General features: G+C 41.0%; 1 protein-coding gene across 1 annotated transcript in view; it reads right to left on the reverse strand.

The window, feature by feature from the left end:
- Positions 1-17,990, reverse strand: part of COL6A1 (collagen type VI alpha 1 chain) — an 82,794-nt gene that overhangs the window by 50,654 nt on the left and 14,150 nt on the right. The window contains exons 2-15 of the mRNA XM_068245256.1: positions 16,148-16,277; positions 8,234-8,434; positions 7,908-8,067; positions 7,701-7,823; positions 6,710-6,730; positions 6,589-6,609; positions 6,399-6,443; positions 6,259-6,312; positions 5,137-5,181; positions 5,018-5,044; positions 3,456-3,482; positions 2,657-2,701; positions 2,047-2,100; positions 398-460 (exon numbers count right to left, since the gene is read on the reverse strand). Coding sequence (XP_068101357.1) covers positions 398-460; positions 2,047-2,100; positions 2,657-2,701; positions 3,456-3,482; positions 5,018-5,044; positions 5,137-5,181; positions 6,259-6,312; positions 6,399-6,443; positions 6,589-6,609; positions 6,710-6,730; positions 7,701-7,823; positions 7,908-8,067; positions 8,234-8,434; positions 16,148-16,277 — 1,016 coding nt within the window. The remainder of the gene's footprint in view (positions 1-397; positions 461-2,046; positions 2,101-2,656; positions 2,702-3,455; positions 3,483-5,017; positions 5,045-5,136; positions 5,182-6,258; positions 6,313-6,398; positions 6,444-6,588; positions 6,610-6,709; positions 6,731-7,700; positions 7,824-7,907; positions 8,068-8,233; positions 8,435-16,147; positions 16,278-17,990) is intronic.

Raw genomic sequence — 17,990 nt, forward strand, 5'->3', positions numbered from 1 at the left:
ACTGCCTAAAACTGGCAATTACAAGCCAGGATTGCAGCAGAGAGTGGCAGAAACAGCACAGAGGGACACAGGAGAAAATAAGGAATAGAATGGTATGCTTTTTAGTGTAAGAATATTAGAGTACAGATTCTCTTTAAGACTTCTCTGTAAATATGTTAAAGCTTCTGTTAGTACTGTATTATGTTGCCATATGCAGTAATGCAGGTCAATAAATATAGCAATGTTTTGTCACTGTTTATAGATAGGCACCTAAACGTTTTAATCAGTTAATATAGTAGTTAAAATATAGCTACAGTTCAAGAAAAATATCCAAATCCATCTCTTCACATATATTCTTTATCCCCTAGTTTCAGTTTGTCTCTTTTGTTTACATCAAAGTGAAGTTTTATAATTTTACCTTTCCCCCTTTAAGTCCATAGGACCCAGGATCTCCCTTTGGACCAGGTAATCCCGATTCTCCCTGAAAAAAAAAATAGATGATTCTTTGTTCATTGGATTTGATATTTCAGTATTACATTGTTATAAAAACAATACATTCATTTGATACATTACTATCAACATAAACATTTAATATATCCTGTTCAAAAAGATTGTGTCAACTGTGGGTAGGAGGTGTGACCTGAAGGGTACTTTGCTTCTACCTGTGCCACTGATTCAGCCTATCACAGAAAGGAGAGTTGAAAAGAGTAGTGCAGTGCCAGCCTCAGTATGAGGCATTCTAGAACTGCCTCAATACTTAGTCATTAGAAGTAGGGGAACAGTCGAAGTAACTGTTATTCTGGCTCTTTTTCACTTTGGAATTTACTGTGCAGGTCCACTTTAAGCAGCGAAATATGCCTTGAAGATAGCACACTTTAACTATTTTTAATATTTGAAGATTTTGCTGATTTGTGGAGTGTTGTATTCAGATTGGAGAACTATATTTACTGTACAATAATACTGATCTATCAATCTATCTGCAGGAGTGTGTTATCTTGTGAGTTGCTAACCATCTATAAGCTTATGATCCATAGTTCATTTTAAATGTTTTTAGTGTGTATTGTTTTTAACTTTGTACGTAAGTGGGATCTTTTTGTCCATTAAAGATGACCAATTTTCAGCAATTTTTTGCTTTGCGGTCACTTTGGTTTTATTTTAACTAACTTTCTGCTAGAGAGCCTGTAGGGTATTGCATCACAGGTAACTGGTGGTAAGGTTGACCATTGAGTAGCATTACCACTTCAGGATAGGTTATTATCTATTGGCTGTTGTCAGTGCTTCTGTACATAATGGGCTTTACCAGAAACTGAGCAGATCTCAAAACAATACACTCTCACATCCATGCCACACCTCCTGCAATGGTCACTTTGCGTTGCGAGAACAGCTGAGCTTCAAAAGTATGTAAGCATCATCAACACTTATAAGGTTACTGGAGCCAATCTGAAGAAAGAAGCTAAAGAAAAAAAAATCAGCTTAACCAACTGGGGGCTTCTTGCAGCCTCCGGGAGTTATCCTGTGCCTGTTCCGTCCTTCTGACCCCCGCAAAGCTGGCCGACCATGCGCCTCCTCCCCGTGTCCCTGTTCACGGCAAGGCAGCATTCTGCACATGCGGAGTATGGGAAAATTGCCACTGTGCATGCACTGAATGCTCCCGGGTATGGCAGTGCGATCAGGGTGCATGCGGCTAGGGCCACACATGCACAGTAGCCTCTGACTGGCTGTGACTGGCCAGCAATGAGGGGGTCGCCGCTGCTCGCTGGAGGGACTCTAAAGGACAGCCCTGACACAGGATGATTCCACGGGGCTGCAAGAAGCCCCAAGTAAGTTAAAATGATTTATTTTAGGCTTTAGTAGCCCTTTAAGGACTTCAATAATGAAAAAGAGGTCTGTATGCATGTGGCCAAAATATCAGTTTGCTATCGTGGTGTATGTGATGCCTTCAGAGTCTCGACTGATTATTTATCACAGTTGCATTGGATGTGCTAGACACCTCTCAACTTTCAACGTTATAACTGAGTCAAATACAAAGTTAACATATAATAACAATCAAATAATTTCTATAATTACCTCAAAGCCTGGTGATCCTTTGCACCCTGGAAATCCAGGTTCTCCATCTTCTCCCTTTTAGAAGCACATCAAATGGAAAACAGGTCAAATCCCTGAGTACAGTTTTATTATACATTCATGTATATTTGAACATTTAGAATATAGGATCAGTCTACATATCTAAACATAACATAGCCTAACTTAACTTTTTTTCTGTACAGAGTAACCCCACTTATCTTTGCTCAGTGTGCCTACATATGTTTATTCTCAGATGGCAGATATGGGGATTGGGTGGTAAGCTTTGAAATGGAGACTATGGAGACGCTTTTATATAGAAAAACAGTTCCAGTAGTCCTAAGATCAATGTCTGGTGGTGCATAAAAATCAAAACATGTCAGTGAGCTATCTGAACCTACTGGAAGATTAGAAACTGTGGATGGATGAGGAGCAGATATACCATAACTGTATTATTGCCAAGTAAAATGTGTGTGATCAAAGGTGCTGTATTACAAAGTATATACAGAGTTGCCTGTATGGATCTTAAACTCTTGATTCTTTTAATGCCCCGGCTTTCTACATTGTTTGTGTTTTGCTACTGACCCAGTGTTCTTGAAGAGTGAATAATACTGACCTTGTGTCCATCAGTGCCATCATTTCCTCTTTTGCCTTTCTCACCCTGTAAAATAAGTTGAAAATTAACATTAGTTAGTTTATGGATAGTCTACAATGACAGATGATAAGAAGGAAGAAACATCCATTGATCATGAGATGGGTGTGCTCTTTTTACACAACATCATTGCCTAAAAAGAACACCATTGTGGTGTTTCTGCATTATGAAGTTGTATTGTACTAAGAAAAACTATTTTGTGTTATAAAGAATATTTTAACCTCTTCTGGACGACTGATGATTGAAATCTACACCCTGTTTGTGGCCACTTATTCCTGCCAGGGCGTAGATTTCAATCATCCCCGCTGTGCGGTCTTGTCGCTCTCGACGCTCACGCCACTGTTCGAACTGCTGTACCTGCTTGCTCTGCTGTTATACTGACAGCAGAGCTTCTGGATCATGGTCAGCAGCCAATTTCATTGGCTCCTGACTCTATGATTGCCGTGAGCCAATCACAGCAATCACTGAGAAAAAAAGGAAGAGGACGGCTCTGGTCCTTAAGGGGCCAGAGCCGTCCAGTCCAAAACTAGTTAATAAAGAGACACGTTGCAGTTATCAAAGTCAAGGGGTTCATATTTTATGTAAGTCAGTTAGCATCATGTATTATAATGACTGTTGTTGTTAGGTTATGAAATTTGATGTGAACTGAGATAAAAATGTGGACAACAGAGAGACAAGAAATAAAAATGTGGACAACAGAGAAACAAGAAATACGTCAGTCCTTAAATTTATGTTTAAAACCTGCATAGAATAGAGTACTTACTTTTGCACCCTTTGCTCCTCTTCCGCCCTGTGGGGGGAAAAATCAAAGAGAACAGTCACACAGTTAGTGAAATGTTATAAAATATTTTAATTGTGTCTATCAAATTTCATCTCCTGAACCTCACTGTAGCATATTCCAGAGGAATGAAAAGCCACAAAACTAACTGGAGAAATCACCATTCTATACCAAAAATGTATAGATGTGGATGTCCTATATAGTAAGGAAGCCACCTTTAAACTATCCACTACTATCACTTTTTTTAAACAAGTGGTTACATTTCCTTTTTTTCTTTTTTTACACAATCACATCGAAGAAACGTATAGTTATCTATAGCTGCCTTTTTATACCTATACATGTTGTTCTTGGTAATGTATACCATCATTAAGAATATATTTAAAAGTTTCCCATTCTCTTTCTTTATCCTAGTTTGTTGTCCCTGTCTACTAGACTTACTGAATCCATGAGCTGTTTATACTTGGCTTAAGTAAAATTCATAGTTTTTAGATGTCCCATTGCTCAACATGTTTCTAAATGACAAGTCAAATATTATTTTGCAATAGCTATTCCTCAAGTGCTCCTAAACATCAACATTTTATACAGTATCTTGAAATTACCAAATCTGCCTCAGCTAGCACTTGATTCAATGACTTATCTTGTAGTGTTAATAAAAATCTTTGACTTTTACTAGAATGAGTTTATGTGTGATGGCCCATAACACACCCCAATAAGCAATAGACATTCTTTAAATTCACCATGTATATTTATCCACACAGACTCCACATTGTTATAGTCTGATCTATCCTTTCTAAACACACTTTGCTCCTCCAAATTTACCATCCAATCATGGCTGTCATCTCTCCATGTCTTTGCTATTCCCACAATATCATGGTCTCTATTTCTCATTTATTAATCACAATTTTGATTTTTTTATGTGTAAGGCTTCTTCATTAGTTACCAAGCCTCTTATTTATAACATCTATTTTTACTTTTTAGTAACACTTAATGGAACATATGAAGATTTAAATAACTCCTTACTCTTTATGCTATGGAGCAATAAAAAGGATGATTGCATTTAAAGGACTGGTGTACTAACCTGGATTTACAATTGACTGCAGTCTTTATGCTAGTCTGATCTTCACCAACCTCTATAATTCTAAGGTTCAATCATGTATCTGTCTTTTCCATACCTGTTACTCTCTAATGGTGGCCACTAATGATCCAATCTTTTTCATCCAATCTTACCATTTCTATCTAATATAAGGGAACTGCCTATAGTATCCAATTAATATATTCCATCAGTTTACTCTTCTACTACATATATTTGGTAATATTGGGTGAAAAAGATTGGATCATTAGTGGCCACCATAATACAGCTACATTTGAATGGTGACTGTAAAGGTTGACTGCAAAGCTTCCTAATAAAAACCTTCAATAGCCATGCTTCTGGATCACATACATTCAGCTTCATTCCTACTGGTATACTGTAGATCCTGACCAACTGTGCTCCTCTATTTATCTAGGTGATAGGATCTAGGGGAATGGCCAATAAGCTTCATGCTCACCTTTTCTCCTCTGACACCTTGGTCTCCCTACAAAGAAGAAAAAAAACAGACATGTTTAAGGTGCTGATGATACACAAATGATATACGAACAGTAATAGGAGCTGGTATGACAAACTCACCTTCATTCCCTGATAACCAACAGGTCCAATGTCTCCATGGCGACCCTAGATAAAATAAATATACATTACTACACATTCCCAAATATGCAGTTTTTTTATCAGAGTGGCTGGAATAAATTTCTAAAACCTGGTCACTTTTGCCATATAATCCAGGTTTTTGTTGGTTAGCTATGCCCCCTTTCCGAAAAACTGCCATGGCAGTTTTCTGCCTTTTTGCGAAGACTGTGATCTGTGTGTGGGAGGAGCCTCATGGTGTGGCCTGAGAGGTACACTGCTTCTACCTGCCACTGAATCAGCCTATCTCATAGAGATGGAAAGAGGCCTAATGCAGTCCCAGCCTCCGTAAGTTACATACCAGAGCAGAGTCTCTGCTGCACTAAGTAAGTAAAGGAGGGGGAACAGTCATAGTAAGTGTCATTTGGGCTCTTTTTTCACTTTTAAATATGCAGTGGAGGTCCACTATAAGTTTGAATGTCCAGGGACTCTTGCATTAATAAAGCACCAAGTCTGATTTTTACCAGAGTGCTATGTACATGATTTGTGTTCTCATTAACTAACACTCTTTCTAAGCATTCTGGTATGTCATTTAGTTTCCAAACATACTAGCTTTAAAATGTATGCCTATTTAGCTATAGGTGGGACATTTATATGAATGAATAAGTTATTTAGGGATGTAGCCAGTGGCGTAGCTAAGGAGCTGTGGGCCCAGATGCAAGTTTTACATGGGGCCCCTGAAGCACTCTATACATAACAATTGATACGGCATGCCAAAACCTGCCAATAGCAACTACAGTGTCAGAGGTGCAAGAAGAGGCTGGGAAACAGTTTGTTAGTGATTACTACTATTCACAGCATCTATAGAAATGATTATTATGAGCACAGGACCAATAGAGAGGTAATAATGTAGATGAGGGAGAGCCCTTCGGGGCCCCTCTGGCCCAAGGGCCCCGATGCGGTCGCTACCTCTGCACCCCCTATTGCTACGCCACTGGATGTAGCCAAGCTGGACTACATGCATGGACCAATACATACTGGACCAATACATGGGTAGATTGTATTCTTTTGGGTATTTAGAGACAATAGTGTTTATATATTGCATAAGTGTATTTCAGTGAAACTTACTGGTTCACCAGAAGGTCCACGATCTCCGGGAAGTCCAGTCTTTCCAGTCTCTCCCTAAAGATAAAAAAGACAATAATCTGTTAGCAAAAGTTTTAACAGGTTTTACATCTAAACTACTTTGGAGGATAAGAACTACTTACCAGATCACCTGCTGGACCAGGTGGGCCATTATCTCCACGAGGAGGCTGCGGCAATAAAATAAAATATTAATATTTGAGAAATGGCAAACAAATTACAGGACCATTCATACTCTTCCATACTATTCCAGTAGGAATATTTTGTTTTAGTGTCCAGGACAAACATACAGAACACGACAGATAACTTCCTTACCTGGCACTCGTAAGAACAGCACTGCAACATGGCAGGAGATAATAAAAAGGAAAATAATTAATTGTGTTGTAATCCAAACTTGAGTATGTTATACATTTTATTATGTTGTTGGGGTACTTACTCCATGTTCTCCATTAGCTTTCTGAAAGAGAGAAGCAGACCATCATTACTATATACAGCTCAGTGTAACACAGTGTTCCTGTAGTCTATATGAATTCCGTGATATAATTAAACTGCTGATATATGAAACAAGACAACAACATTAAAAACGATATGATATGCCATAATTTAAGCTAGGGTGTACCTTCAAAGGGGAGTTCTAGTAGAATGAGGTTAAAGCCCAAGGTTAAGGCAAACCTATAAGGTTTGTTACAGCCAATTATGAAAACCTATCTTGGCAGGGGGAAGCCTCTGGATCCTGGAAAGACTTTTCCTGTCCTCCTCAGCCAGGCCGATCCAGTGATGATACTCTCGAAGCACGGCTGCACTGTGACTGCGCTGTAGCACGGACCCATGGCTAGATAGTAGGAGCTGATTGGGCTCGTCATTCTCTGCAAGAGCCTGAATGGTTCTGTGCTACTGCGCATGCACAAACAGTCGACAAACGATTTTGTGGGGGTTTCAGCACTAGAACATGCCAGTGGAGGATGGGGAAGCCTCTCCAGGATTCAGAGCTTCCTTCTCCCGAGGTGAGAACCCCATACGGGCACTTTTTTTCCCCTACAGGTACACTTTAAGTACTCCCTATTTATTTTGCAATCATGGGCTTATACTTCTTTTTATATTTCATAAACCAGCATTGTTGTAATGATTGAATTAAGTTATCTGATACATGTAGAGCTCTCAGATTAGATCTGGCACCAAAGTCTCATGGGACTGTTGCACACCCTGTCACAAAAGTGACAATATTTAGTGCAAGTACATAGTATTGTCATGGTCATTTAAATATCATGGTTTTATATCGTATTTGTCAAGAGAAACTTGCAAAGTTCCTTTATATGTTGTCTGCAGGGCTTTACTGCGTAACTCCAATTGGCGGTCTTGTTGAGTATTACTATATATGGACAAATGTTATTTGTGCAGACACATCAAATGCATGATTAATTACTTACAATAGTTTCAATGATGGAATCAATTGTGTGTTCCATCTCCTGGCTGGTCAGACCAGCAGCACTGGTGGCTGTGAAGTTCTTGCGATAATTTTGATCAGTGGCGATCACACTGAGTCGTGGTTCCTGTAGGCAAAAACAAAAATTGTTGCCCCTGCCAATATGAAAGTTTGTTTTATGTGACTATTATTAAGATGACCTATGTCCTACCAGGTGATTTGGTTGGATAGCAACAGAGAAAACTCTGATTCCCAGGTGTTTGGCTTCATTTGCTGCATCTTCTAACCCACCACATGGTTCCTTATAGCCTTCCAAGGGATGGCCATCTGTCACCACAACCAGATACTTGTTCTCCCTCTGGTGGGATCCTCTGTAAAAGAGATCGATGTTACATAGTTGCCAAAGCCATTTGTCAAATTCATGCTGTTAATGATTGCTTTTGGAAAGGCTATACTGCATTTTTCATTTATGTTAGAACTATATCATGTACAATACAAACATTAGCCAAAACATTTAATACAAGTGATGATACCAACCCAATTAAGATCTCCTCAATGCCTCTTTTAATGGCGCAGTCAGTGTGGGTTCCTTTACCGATGTACTCAACTTGATCAAGCTTTTTCTTCAGCTCTTCCCGGTCTTTGGAAAGATCGGTGAGCCCCTTGATTAGAATAATTTCATCACTGTAGTGGAGGGCTCCAGCATTCCACACCAGGTTGCGGTCACAGCGATAATACCTGCACAAAAATGAAATATTTAGAGACACTTAAAGCTAAAATTCAAGCAAAAATATAATTTTACCTTTCTACTACATCTCATATCTTTTATAAAAATTATTTAAAAAAAAACCCTAAGGCAGGGCTGTTTTTAGGCATAGATAAAGTAGGCAGGTGCCTGAAATGACTGCTGCTTTGAGGGGCACCAACGAGCTATTCCTAGTAGACTGTGCTGTATGGAATTCTTGTAGAAAACTGCTAGTTCCATTTAAGACCAGGATAAATGGTAATTTTAACATCTTAATGAGCACAGCTGATTAAAAACCCTCCTGGCGGTCTATTAAAAACCGCCAGGGGGCAGCGCAGCAGTTGTTTTTTTTATTGTTTTTTTTTTAAATCATGTAGCGAGCCTAGGGCTCGCTACATGACAGCCACTGTGCAGCGGCATCCCCCCACCCCCTCATCGATGTTGTGACATCAAAGGGAGCCCCGATCCACCCCTCAGCGCTGCCTGGCACTGATTGGCCAGGCAGCGCATGGGGTCTGGGGGGGGCGGCGCGGCGGGTAGCGGCGAATTGGCGGGTAGCGACAGCGATCGGAGTGCACACGCAGCTAGCAAAGTGCTAGCTGTGTGTAGCAAAAAAAAAATTATGCAAATTGGCCCAGCAGGGGTTACCGCCAGGAGGGTTAACATAAGAAAGGTTGCCTTAATAGTAGAGCAATGAATGGCGGGTACAGTTCAAGAGGTAATTAAGCGGTAATTTTTTTTAATTGGTCTGTATTAATTGTTGCAACTCTTCTGGAATTACAGGACAATATTCCAACTTATAAATACACAGGCTTAACAAAAAAAAGTATTTTTTTTATATAGTGGCCACACACTTAACAGTTATTGGAAGGATTTGTTATGTGGGTTGAGTGAGTTTGAGCCAGTAAGGTAGGTTTGGCCTGGTAATGATGCGTATATCCTGTGTAGACTTGTTTTGTGAAACATTTTTTGTATCTAATCTATTAGTTAGTGTAGCCTACAGACATCCTATTCATAAGTTTAGGAAGTGAGGGCGGCAACAGCAACCTTGCCTTGGGCACCAAAATGTCCAGCAACAGCCCTGCCCTCACGAATGATCCAAAATAAAGCATAGAACATAATGCTAGAACCTATTTTGAGAAGTGTTACTATTAATCTAGAGACATTTCTAATACACCTGACTATCAAGACATCAAGCAAACAAATGTTGAATTCAGCGCTGCGTAATATGTCGGCGCTATATAAATACTAAATAATAATAATAATAATAATAATAATAATTCTTTAATGACTAACTGTACACATATTTCTTACAAGGTTTCTAAACTTTAAGTTTCTTCTTCAGGCATGATAGGGAACTGCATCAGAACCATAAGCAGGTGCATGTAAAAAAATGTGGCATTCACTTACATACACGAATATACCCGTATATACTCGCAAGCAAGCCGACCCGCATATAAGCCGACCCCCCAACTTTTACCTAAAAACACACAGGAAAAAATGATTGACCCTCATATAAGCCGGGGGTAGGAAATGCTGGCCGCGTGATCTCCCCAGTGTGTCCCAGTATAGCTAGTATAGTGCCCTGTAGAGCTAGTATAGTGCCCCAGTATAGCTAGTATAGTGCCCAGTATAGCTAGTATAGTGCCCAGTATAGCTAGTATAGTGCCCAGTATAGGTAGTATAGTGCTCAGCATAGCTAGTATAGTGCCCAGTATAGCTAGTATAGTGCCCAGTATAGCCAGTATAGTGCCGCAGTATAGCTAGTATAGTGCTCAGCATAGCTAGTATAGTGCCCAGTATGGGTAGGTAGTGCCCCAGTATAGCTAGTATAGTGCCCTGTATAGCTAGTATAGTGGCCAGTATAAGTAGGCAGTGCACAGTATAGCTAGTATAGTGCCCAGTATAGGTAGGTAGTGGCAAGTATAGCTAGTATAGTGCCCAGCATGGGTAGGTAGTGCCCCAGTATAGCTAGTATAGTGCCCAGTATAGCTAGTATATTGCCCATATAGTGCCCAGTATAGCTAGTATAGTGCCCAGTATAGGTAGGCAGTGCACAGTATAGCTAGTATAGTGCCCACATAGTGCCCAGTATAGCTAGTATAGTGCCCAGTATAGCTAGTACAGTGCCCCCCCCTCCCGCGCGGCTGCTGCTATCACCTGAGCCAGCGCCGCATCTTCTATTATTCCCCTCTCCGCTCGTAAAGTAATTCACAGCAGCGCGCCCCGCGGCGGCTGCTGTGAAGGTGAGGCAGGAGCCGTAGCGAGAGAGCGGTTCCCATAGCTACAGGAAGCCGCTCTCTCTCTACGGCTTCCTGCTTCATCATCACAGCAGCCGCCGTGGGGCGCGCTGCTGTGAATTACTTTACGAGCGGAGAGGGGAATAATAGAAGATGCGGCGCCGGCTCAGGTGATAGCGGCGGCCGTAGGGGGGAAGCGGGTGGGGGGGGGCGCAAACCACAGGTGACTCGCAAGCAAGCCGACCCCCCAACTTTTGACCCCATTTATACTTAATGTATAAGTCGACCCAAAATTCTTGACCCTCTAAAGCTGAAACGTTTTTAATGACATAAGTTTAATTTGACTCAGGAAAGTGTGCCATTAAGAGCTTAAAGAGGACCTCCATACTAATTACAAGTATGGAGGTCCTGTTTAAGTTCCAAAATGCAGCCATAGTACCCTGTGGCCCCCAAGTGCAGCCATTAACACATCCAGTAACAGCACAATACTGTATGTGTAAAAAGGGAGAAGGGGTTGCACAAGTGTGAGTCAAAGTATGAAATCTGCTCAACCAGCGTTATTAAAAGCTATTAAAGGGGCACTATGGCAAAAAAATTTAAAATGTAAAAAGTGTGCAAACATAGACAAATAAGAAGTATTTTTTTTTTTCAGAGTAAAATGAGGCATAAATAACTTTTCTCCTATGTTGCTGTCACTTACAGTAGGTAGTAGAAATGTGACAGAAGTGACAGGTTTTGGACTAGTCCATCTGTTCGAAGGGGATTCTCAGCAAGGCTTTTATTCTTTATAAAGATATTCTCTAAAAAGGATTTAAACAATGATGCTGGCCAGCTTCCCTGCTCGCTACACAGTTTTTTGGCAGTTGGACAGAGCAACTGCCATTCCCTAAGTGCTTTTGAAAATAAATAAATCCCAGAGAATCCCCCATGAAGAGATGGACTAGTCCAAAACCTGCCTCTTCTGTCATATTTCTAATACCTACTGTAAGTGACAGCAACATAGGAGAAAAGTAATTTATGGCTCATTTTACTATGGAAAAATGTACGGTACTTCTTATTTGTTTATATTTGCACAAATTTTAAATTTTACAATTTTTCGCCATAGTGCGCCTTTAAAAGTGCCAAAAGTGCAGGGTAAATGCAGTGACACACAGGTAATAACAATGTGTGTAAAACCCTGAACACAGCTCTGGAATATAGAGGTGCACCTCTAAACTAAAGCAACCCATGCATTTACCCTGCATTTTTGGTACTTTTAATAGTGACACTTTGAATATTTAACAAGACTTTACAAGCACTAAAGCTGTATTAAAATTTACAAGTTATCCTGCACCATTCAATTTTCAGTGCTCATGCTCAATACTCAGCTCTTGTCACTTCCTCCCACTCTGCATGCTATGAAAGCAAAAACATACTGGTACTAACAACACACACAAAAAGGGGCAAGTGGTTACAGTCAGTGGTCAGTGGGATGATCCTGTATGATTTAGCATTATCAAAGGGGTATGTTCACTAAACCATATTAACCATTTCAGCCCGCGGGGATTTTTCACCTTATGCGTCAGAGCAATTTTCACCTTCCATTCATTCGCTAATAACTTTATCACTACTTATCACAATTTATTGATCTATATTTTGTTTTTTTCCGCCACTAATTAGGCTTTCTTTGGGTGGTACATTTTACTAAGAATTATTTTTTTACAAATGCATTTTAACAGGATTAATAAGAAAAAAATGGAAAAAATTCATTATTTCTCACTTTTTGGCCATTATAGCTTTAAAATAATCCACGCTACCATAATTAAAACCTATGTATTTTATTTGCCCATTTGTCTACTTCAACCATCTCCCTTCAGACAGCCGCTATAGAACCATCCCCACCAAAATCACCAATCACAGAAACACCTACTTCCCCCAGGCTGTCCTTCTCCTGAACTCAAGCTCCCACCCATGCAAAATCCCCTAGCTCCTCATACCTCGCTCTCATGCATTCTTTGCATTGCAAATTCTGACTTGTCGGTACCTTCTCTGTATGTCTCAAATTTGGAAATGCCTGTCCTTAAAGATAACCAGAGATCTCATGGCATGAAGTTTTTTTTACTTGCCCGGGGCTTCCTCCAGCCCCATAAGCACAGATGCGTCCTTCGCCGTCCTCCCGTTTTTCTCTGTTCGTCCGCAATCCACCCCGGTATCTGGCTGGTAACCCCATCTGATGTCTATGAGCCAGATACTGGGTGCCGATTTCTTCTAAACGGAGGACAGCGGGAGGACGGTGAGAGACGCATCTGAGCTTATGGGGCTGGAGGAAGCCCCGGGTAAGTAAAAAACTTCATGCCACGAGATCTCTGAATCTCTTTAATGTCTGTTTATTGCACTATTTCCAATGCTGTGTGTACCACAAATAATTCTGGGTGCAACGCCTGTCTTAGCTGATTCCTGAAATCCAAGAAAGCAATGGAAAGTAGAAGAATGGCAAATGCTTGGAAAGGAATAAAAAATTTGACTTAGAGGTGGGATACTGGAGAAGATTATAATGCCTGACAGTGGTTGCCTAAGTGTCCCACCCACCCTAAAATCGGGGATGAAGATGGGGTTGCTCAAAGATCCTGTGATCTTTTATTGTGTTTTATAGGCACTTTTGATGCCTCTGTTAGCTGATGAATAAAGAGTAGGACAGGAACACTACTTCAGTATGGCAAAAATGAACAATCCGAGAAGAAATAAAGTATTTTGCTCATCAGATGCTACAGTGTAACAATAAACAGACAGAATGAATGATCCAGGCACTAAGTTGTGACTCTGATGATGTTCCTCTTGCCTCTTATTCTCACGCTAGCTGCTTTACGCACATCACTAAATTATAAATACCAGTGTAGTCATAAAAGTAAGCAGACATTTCACTAGATCTTATACTTCTAAAAATGCATCTTGACTTTTCAGAGTAATTCTGCCTTACTCTTCAGACATTAAACCTTTCCATGGAATCCCACCCTACAAATGCTCAGCCATGATGAGCAACAAACAGCCACCAAGAAATATTTCAGAAGCAAGTAGGGAACATGTGTTGAAAAGAGCCCAGATGGTGCTAGCTGAGGGGAAATGTTGACATTAATGTAGAGAGGTGAGAGAGACCAAATGGTGTTTGCATTACAGCCATGTGAAGTCATGTACCTCTACTACGATGAAGTGATGTGAAAGGAAATGGAGGATTGAAAGTTAAGTAGGCAGAGGATTTTTAGGATGAGACTATATCTCTAGAATAAGGCTGGATGGCTGTTTAGCAAAGATCCCAGTACTGACTGCAAATATTATAATCTTAATGAAGAGGAGGAAATGGTGGAGCATGTAGAAGGATGACCTAGTCATGTAATATGCTGGCTATTTGATTGTAAAGTTATGACCTAGTAGTCAAGCAATTTGTTGGCTAAATGTAGTGTGACAGCATAGGAGGCAAGGGGTATGCTGGACAGATGTGGAAGGATAACCTAAGAGACAAGCAATATGATGGCTGGACATGAAAGGATAGCCTAGGAGTCAAGCAGTGTATGTTGGCTAGATATAGAAGGATGGTATTAGTGCCATATGCTGGTTGGATGTAGAGTGATGGCTTAGGAAGTGAGCAGTATGCTGGACACATGTAGAAATATAACCTAAAAGACAGGCAATTTGCTGATTGGACATAAAAGGATGGCCTAGGAGGAAAGTAGTATACATTATGTTAGATGGCTGTACAATGGAAGCTTAGGAAAGCAATATGTTGTCTACATGTATTGTGGCAGCCTAGGAAGCAATAAAAACGCTAGCTGGAAGTAGGAGGATGGCCTAGGAAGCAATCAATATGATGGATGAATGTTGAAAGCTGGCCTAATGGCCCATACTCACGGGCTACAATTGTCGCCGCAACACGCGGCGCGCGCATGTTGCGGCGACAGGTCGCCCGTGAGTATGCGGCGTTGCACGGGCGCGCACCCCGAACCGTCGCTTGTCGCTGATGTCGCCAGGCGATTGACCTGGTCAATCGCCTGGCGACAGTTCCCGCCGCAACTCCGCCACAACTGTCGCTAGTCCGCGTGAGTATGCGGACTAGCGACAGCAACCTTCATAAAGAATACGGCGCTTCCGGCGGGGGGAGGAGGAACGTCGGCGACAGCTTCCATCGCACCGCTGGTCCCTCTTCTGCGTGTGTACGCGGAGGAACCTGGCGACGAGCTGTCGCCGGCCTGTCGCGCACACGCTCACGTGTGCTGGCGACAGGCCAAAAATGTTGCCCGTGAGTATGGGCTATAAGAGGCCAGTGCTATGCAGGATAACTTAGGATGCAAGCAATATGCATGAAGGAAAGTAAACAGAGAAAACAAAAGCGCTCCTATAGTGCATTAACTTCATTTAATGTTCACCGCAAATAAATGGTTGCACTTACATAGAGGTAGTAGTTACAGCGCATGTAAGAGGCCGCCCACAATCTATCCTCCTTCCCACGGTCTGGCCAGGACCTGGGATCGCTGCAGAGCTTTCCGCGGTGTCCGTGCGGTCCGTGAGTTACAAAAAACAGGTTTTTTGTTTTTGTTTTTTTCAGCCGCCCCAAAACATCCTTCAGCTGGTTTGTGAACCCATTGAAAACATTTGTGTTCTTCATCTACATCTGTCTTGGCATTGCGAATAGCTGCTATGTCAAGACATAGATGTAGATGAAGAACGCAAATGTTTTCAATGGGTTCATAAACCAGTTGAAGGACGTTTTGGGGTGGCTGATAAACGAAACAAGAAAAAACTTTTTTGTGTCTCTGACCAAGACACGGACCGCACGGACATTGCAGAAAGTTCTGCAGAGTTCCCAGGTCCTAGCCAGACCGTGGGAAGAAGGATAGAACGTTGACGGCCTCCTACATGCGCTGTAACTACTACCTCTATGTAAGTGCAAAATGTTATTTGCGGTTAACATTAAATGAAGTTAATTCACTATAGGAGCGCTTTTGTTTTCTCTGTTTACTTTCTTTAGTGCCTGGTACCACCCAGTTGAAGAGCAGTACCTTAGTGTATTTGTCATAAGGAATACTCCCTAAACGGATTTTGAAGCAGCTATTGTCTTTTAGCAGCGCAGGATATAAAAACTGGTCCTTTTGTAATATGCATGATAGCCTTGAAGGCAAGCAATGTAGTGGCTGGATGTAAAGTAAGAGTGATGGCCTAGGAGGCAGGCAATATGGTGGCTGAATATAGATGGCTGGCATTAGGGCCAAGCAAGATGCTGGTTGGATGTAGAGTGATGGCATAGGAGGTAAGTGCTATGGTGGACGGATGTAAAAGGATGACTTTAGAGACAGGCAATGTGCTGGCAGGATGTAGAAGGATGGCATAGAAGAAAAGCAGTATGTTGCTAGGATGTAAAAGGATGGCATAGAAAAAAAAACAGTATGCTAGTGTATAAGAGATAGCTGTGATTCATTTAGGACTTGAAGAATGTACCTGGCTGTGAGTTTATCTATGAATCTCTTGGTAAACTCTTTGACTTGGGTCACCAGAGTCTTGAATGGTTTCACCCGAAGAGCAACACTTTCAGATGTGTCCAAAACAAAGAAGATATCCACAGGACAGTCTGAAACAGTAAAATGTATTATTATTGTTATTCTTATTATCATTATTATTATTATCATTATTATTATTATTATCATGTAATACGCCTGTCTACAAAAATGCACACACTAATAAAAGATTTATCTTAACCTCCCTGGCGGTACGCAGTTTCTGAGGCTGCGTCCGCGGGAGGGATTTTTTGAATTAAAGTTGTTTTATTCCTTGTAGCTAGCACTAGGCTTGCTACCATTGTCCCCCAAGTGCCCCTATCGCCGCCGCTAAACGTTACCTAGCCGCGATCCCGCGAGAGCCGCAGTCTCCCCAATGAGCTTCAGTCGTTGATATGGCGACGATCGGACATGACGTCTGACGTCATCAAAGTCATGACGTCATGCGCAATTCCAATCCTCCCCATAGCAAAGCCTGGAGCTGATTGGAGAGGCTGGAGGGGGGGTATGTATAATGGCGATCGGGGGCAATCAAAGAAGTGTGGAGGGACTTGGGGGACAATGGTAGCTAGCGAAGTGCTAGCTACAACGGCTAAAGCAAATTTAATTTAAAAAATCCCTCCCGGGGCAGAGAGTTCCTCTGCGGGGAGGTTAAAGCATTTTTACAGTAAATTTTTATTTGTAGATTTTGTTTTTTTTGCCATGTGGCTCAGCTCACATGCACACATTTATCTTCTATAGCTCTTAATACTTAATAAAATGCATCACTACTAGCATCATAAAATGACCTCAGTATGGTCTGAACTTTAAATTCAATTCTTCCTCGAGTTGTAGAATTAAACTCCACCCTGGGTTGAGGAATAAGCAATCCCTTTCATCTAGCTCCGCACATTGTTATAATGAATACCACACACTGGCCTCAATTCACTAAGCTTATCTCCTGTCTTTAATAACATTTCTAGAGTTATCACCATGGCGATAAAGCATGTAGTATTCTGGAAACATTTTACCTCAGGCAAACCTAAAGTTAACTCTTCTGTCTTTAAGTTAAGGAGAGATCTCTAAAGTTAACTATTCAATCCTTAAAATAACTACAGAATTCTAAAGTTAAAGAGGAACTCCAGTGAAAATAATGCAATAAAAAAGTACTTTATTTTTACAATAATTATGTATAAATGATTTAGTCAGTGTTTGCCCATTGTAAAATCTTTTAAATCCCTGATTTACATTCTGACATTTATTACATGGTGACATTTTTACGGTTGGTAGGTGATGCAGCTGCTGCATGGTTTTTTGGCAGTTGGAAACAGCTGTAAACAGCTATTTCCCACAATGCAGCAAGGTTCCCAGACAGGAAACTGCCAAGAGTACGTACTCAAGAGTTTCTTGTGTGAGGGGTTTCACCACAATATCAGTCATACAGCACCCCCTGATGGTCTGTTTGTGAAAAAGAATAGATTTCTCATGTAAAAGGGGGTATCAGCTACTGATTGGGGTAAAGTTCAATTCTTGGTCAGAGTTTCTCTTTAAAGACAGGCTGTTAATTAACTGCATGTGAAAATAACTACAGAGGAGGTAACTTAAGGACTGAAGTGATAAGATAACTCTCTCACTGTGAAAACTTATCTCTACACCTTAATAAGGCAAGATCGATGTGTGGAAGTTTTCTCTTGCCACAGTAAGCATTGCTTTTTTAGTAGGAGGGCTTTTCGGTTTCTTTTGGACTATACTATACTTTACTAGTGGTTTGGGTTACCCCGAGCTGCTTGGTTACTGTGTTGTACTGG

This window comes from Hyperolius riggenbachi, chromosome 7, assembly GCF_040937935.1.
Source record: "Hyperolius riggenbachi isolate aHypRig1 chromosome 7, aHypRig1.pri, whole genome shotgun sequence".
NCBI classification, from domain to species: Eukaryota; Metazoa; Chordata; class Amphibia; order Anura; family Hyperoliidae; genus Hyperolius; species Hyperolius riggenbachi.